Genomic DNA, 4936 nt, shown 5'->3' with positions numbered 1-4936 from the left:
AAGAGATTGAAACGATAGACACCAGATAAAATTATGGAGCTTTCTCTATTATCCTCTTTTCATACCTCTATTTTTACTAAAAGAATAGAATTATGTATAGAATGCACGTGCCAAGAGAAGGTTCAGAGCCAGTCAAGTAACCAGGTAGAAGCTCCATGAAAGCATAATTATTATTTTTTTCTCTCCTGAATCCTAAAGTCCTAGAACAATGATAGGCACATAGAATAAACTCAATCATTGATTATGAATAGGGACCCAAAATATTGATATTTTATTGATCATCACTACTGTCAAGAAATACACCTTATGCGCTCCCCCACCTTTGTTCTCAAAGAACAATCTAGAGGAGCCTAAGCAAACCAGGTGGTACAGTTCAGACTGTACAGTATAATCTATGAGTTCTGCCCTGTGACTGCCATGATCCCTCTTCATCTTCAACAGAGTATTGGTAGGAAAAAGTTCTTTATGAGAGATGTATCAAGATCATGAGCAGTTCTTCCTTACTCCAGGATGCAGCATAAACCCCATAGCTGCATTGTGTGGAATCGTTTGAGATCCTCTCTCCTGTCTCCATTCCAACTAGATCTTGACAATTCCTTTTCTCTACACCACCGCCTGCCCTGCTGACTCTGGCTGTTTCCACACATGCTGTGCTTCCAGGACTTTGTGCTTTTTCCTGGGCTTCTCCTTGTCCCTTTTTGCACTCTCTTCTGCTTAGATGTCTTTCAAGATGCAGATCAGCCATCAGTTTCCTTAGGGAAATTTTGCTCTCTCCTCTTACCTGCACTGTTCCCTGTATATTTATTCTTTCACATGTTGGCATTAAACACAACCCTGATTCCTGTGGATCATTACAGAGTCTATGATGACCCACAAGTATCATTGCACTTACTATCCTTTGCTTCTCCATGTCCCACACTAGATTCAGAGCACTTTATGGGCAGGCACAGAGGGCTACTCAAATCATGCTACTTGAATTAAGTTTATAGGACCTGATAATGAGGTAGTAGCAGCTTCAGTTAGCCTGAAAACAAACACACACAACCAGTAGGACCTCACTGACAGAGTATAAAATGTACTCTTTGATTTAGGATTTAGAGACACACAGGGAGGAGGTATGTGTAGCTAGAAGAAGGCCAGTATTTGTGCCGATTCACCACTTTGATGAGGGGACATGGAGTAATGCCAGGGACAAAAGAGGAATTTATAGAATGATTGAAGGTCTAAAGGCAGCGTGCTGAGAGGCAGGTGGGGGATATCACTGGGCAAAGTTCTAGGGAGGTCTCTGGGGTTACGCTAGGGTGAACATGCCTAATACCTCTCCCACCAGTTCATTCCTTCACTGCTTTTCCTCCGTTAGAGAGGATGTTAGAGATGGTTAGATCCTTTATCTGTTACATTTCTTCTAGTGTGAAAAGAGGAAAAATGAAGAGACCTGAGTGAGTGTGTGTGAACATATGTGCCTATGTGTGTAAAACTTTAAAATTTTATTTCCAGTTAAGTTTGTAATTCACATATTACAGTTGTACACATTTTTGTAGTACATGTGATATTTTGATACATGTATATAATGTGTAATGATCAAATCAGGGTAATTGGGATATCCATCCAAACTAACATTCATCTTTTTTGTGTTGGAATCATTACAATTCTCTTCTAGCTATTTTGGAATATACAGTGAATTATTGTTAAGTATAATTTCCCCATTGTACTATCAACTACTAGAACTTATTCCATCTATCTAACTTCCTCCATTTGGAGAGACTATATTAGTACAGAGCAAGTGAAACGTGAATACTAATAATGATTCTCATGTTCTAATAAACAGCAATCATTTAATTGGGCATCAGTGAATTTGTCATTGAGAATACATATGAGAATGGATGAGATGTCCAATCCATGATTACTCTACTATGTACATAATTTAACTGAAGTTCCATCGTCACAAATTACTTCACAACAGAATGGATCAAATCTGTGACGTCCACTTCTCTTTTTTCGGGAAAGTATTATTTTCTTCAATGATGGCTGCCCTTCAGACAGTGGTTTCTTCAGCTCTGGTGACAAATTAGGAATGAATTCTGATGTCATACCTAAGGTTTGTCCATCTTTGTTGTTGGAGGTTGACACCATTTCTGTGAAGTAAAAGAGAGGAATGAAAGGTGAGGAAAAACGTTCATGTGAAAGAGGGTCAGAAAAATTATACAATTTGCCTAGACTACAATGTACCCATTGCCTCAATGTAATTAAACACCAAAGAGAATCAGCAAGTACCCTAACATTTCAACAACTTAGCTTACTTAGAGTAGGGCACTTTAAGATACTACAATATTAAGGATATGCTAACTCCTCATCCTGTCCCCTCTATGCACTCTTCTAATGACCCTCTAAATGCCTATACCATACCACTTTTGACTCTCCTTGACGCTGTTTTGATTGATAACTTCGATGCATTATGTACTGGATAGCAATAAGGAATTTTTTTAAAATCACAAGTTATTCTAATAGAAAGATTCAGATATTTAAATCTAATCCACATAAATCTATGCATCTATAACACTGGATCTTAGCTAAAAGGCTGAGAAGCAACATACATCTATATGTATCGACACCAAATGTTAACATTTGTTATCCATGAATACTTTCCATTTTTCTTGTTAAATTTATATATATATTTGTCAAAGTATTTAAATGAGGATTTTCACTTATTTACTGAGAAAAAAGTGAAATTTAAATAGAAATTATAGTACAGCATGCTCTTCCTCAGTTTGCATTAGAAACTGTTTTGACTTTGTGGTGTTCTTCCCTTATTTTATAGTAAAATGAAACAACCTCTGACTAATAATGTAAAAAAAGGAAATAGCTTTGAAATCATTATATAAATCACACAAAATCCAGGTGCATTCACTGTGCACGATAACTTTAAACAGAGTCATTTAATGATTTAATGAAGTGTATGCATATGGTTTACAAGAAGCAGTTCTGGAGTCACACATTGCTGGTTCAAAACCTACGTCATTTGTATTAAATGTGAAACAAGGTTTAGTAATTTAACTTAGCTTTTCAGAACTTAATATGACCTATTAGACAGAATATAGTAGCCTGTATCTCTTTTGGAAACTGCCCCTGCTAGTTTTGACTTAGCTTGCAATTTATCTTTATGAATACCCTGTTACTTAGTAAAGTTTGAAAACTATCCTGGTATTGAACTTTCCTTAATTCTGAAATCTTGCTTTTAAAGAAAATGCTTTGCATCCTCAAATGTCGAAAGCACTAATCAAATCAGCTCTGATGGTCTTAACACTAAACTTCCCTTATCTCTGGTCCCCTTCAATTTCCCCTCTAGGCATCCAGGCAACTTTCTTTCTCTTCATCTCATCTCTCTCAACACACTACAAAAGTAGATTCAAAGAAATAGGAGGCAAGGTGCTCTGTTGGTGTGCATTAAAAAAACTTTTTTGTAAGAGGACGTTTTTGGTGACATAGACCATTGCCCAACTTAATGACAAAGGAGGAGAGTTATTAAATCTAAGCCCCCTTTATCTCACATTCCAGGAACCTAACAGAGGTCTCAGTGTGCTGCCCCCAGGCCAATAGGTGAACAAACAGAAATGATAATCAGCTCACCACCTCACTGTTTGTCCCCTTTCTTCTTAATTGAAGATGCCTGGCCCAGGCATCCCATTGCAATCACACCTGTTTTCTGGCCTGCCCAGCTTTCCTGGGGGTCTGGGAGTACAGCTCACCTCCTGCTGGTGTTTGAGAATAGTCACCTTCTCTGAGGATTCCCTGTTTTCTCCACCCTGTATCTCTGGCTGCCAGGTGGGAAAGGCACCAAGAGCCTCCAAGGTGAGGCTGTTCTTCTGTTTTTTCCTGCAGCTTCCCCTCTACCCCCAACTTCCCATGAGATTTCTGGTGAGACCCTTTTAATAAAAGCACATTACAATGAAAAACCACAAACTTTTAGGCACTAGCCACGGTAGAGTCTGAGTTGACTACAGGCAGTCAATGAGATCTGGAGCCTGTTTTTTCAGGCCTCATTCTGATTGTTTGGTAGTCCAGGGCTCTTACCTGTGGGTCGTCCAGATTCCAGCAGCCATCCTCCTGGGGTGGTGGTGAATGTCTTCTCAGGCATGGGGCAATATGACAGCAAGTGTTTTCCAAATCGGGGACCACATCCCCTCAGCTCTGCTGCTAGGCTTTCTCTAAGGAGTTGGCTCAGTAGCAGCCAGATTGCTGGCAGATAGGACCAGAACAGGCTGGCCATCCTGGACCTGGACTCTCCTGTTCTGGGTGTTCTCAGCCTTTCTTTAGAGACTTGCTGCTGTAGCCTACCAGACTGTGCTAGTGTGTGCCTTCTGGCCTCCAGACTGCTTTCTGCATGCCTTCACCAGGCTTTTATTTCCTTAGGGCTATTACTCAGCTTTTGCGTCAATGGTGTCAGTTCCACCCCTTTCCCACCCACCTACAAGGAACTTTCTCCCTCGGTTCTTATTTAGTCTCCCTACTTGCCCTACCCACACTCTCATAACCCTCTTTGCTCCCAATGTGCTGCTGCACTTTGCTTGTTTTGAATTTGGTTTTTCTACTTCTTTTTCTTAACTTTCCTCCTGTATTACTATTTTTATGCTTACTAAAATAATGGTAATTTTTAATGTACTTTGCTTAGATGAAATAAAAATAGAACTGACCTGTAAGCTCATTGGCTAGAGATTATCTTAGTTAACATTTGGCATATAAGCTTTTAATTGCGGGGATCTGTCCCACAGAGCCTGACCCAATGACAGATGAATAACATACACTGACACAGATAGTTTGCCTGTCAGTCCAGCTGAGGGTCTGGGCCACCTACAGACACCAAGGAGGGTGCTGTAAAGAGTTGCAGCCATGGCCCCAATCAGCCAGCAAAGCTCACATTTTTTCAGTATAGATTAAA

General features: G+C 39.8%; 1 protein-coding gene across 1 annotated transcript; it reads right to left on the bottom strand.

Annotated features, from left to right (window-relative positions):
• Positions 1-1807: 1807 nt before the first annotated feature.
• Positions 1808-4383, bottom strand: INSL4 (insulin like 4). The gene is made up of 2 exons (XM_003273889.4): positions 4072-4383; positions 1808-2135 (listed from the first exon to the last, which is right to left on the bottom strand). The coding sequence occupies exons 1-2, from the start codon at positions 4265-4267 to the stop codon at positions 1912-1914; spliced, it is 420 nt and encodes a 139-aa protein (XP_003273937.2). The 5' UTR covers positions 4268-4383; the 3' UTR covers positions 1808-1911.
• Positions 4384-4936: the final 553 nt, after the last annotated feature.

This window comes from Nomascus leucogenys, chromosome 1a, assembly GCF_006542625.1.
Source record: "Nomascus leucogenys isolate Asia chromosome 1a, Asia_NLE_v1, whole genome shotgun sequence".
In the NCBI taxonomy this organism is placed as follows: Eukaryota; Metazoa; Chordata; class Mammalia; order Primates; family Hylobatidae; genus Nomascus; species Nomascus leucogenys.
The sequence above is the reverse complement of the archived record's forward strand: the minus strand, read 5'-3'. Positions and strand labels throughout refer to the sequence as shown.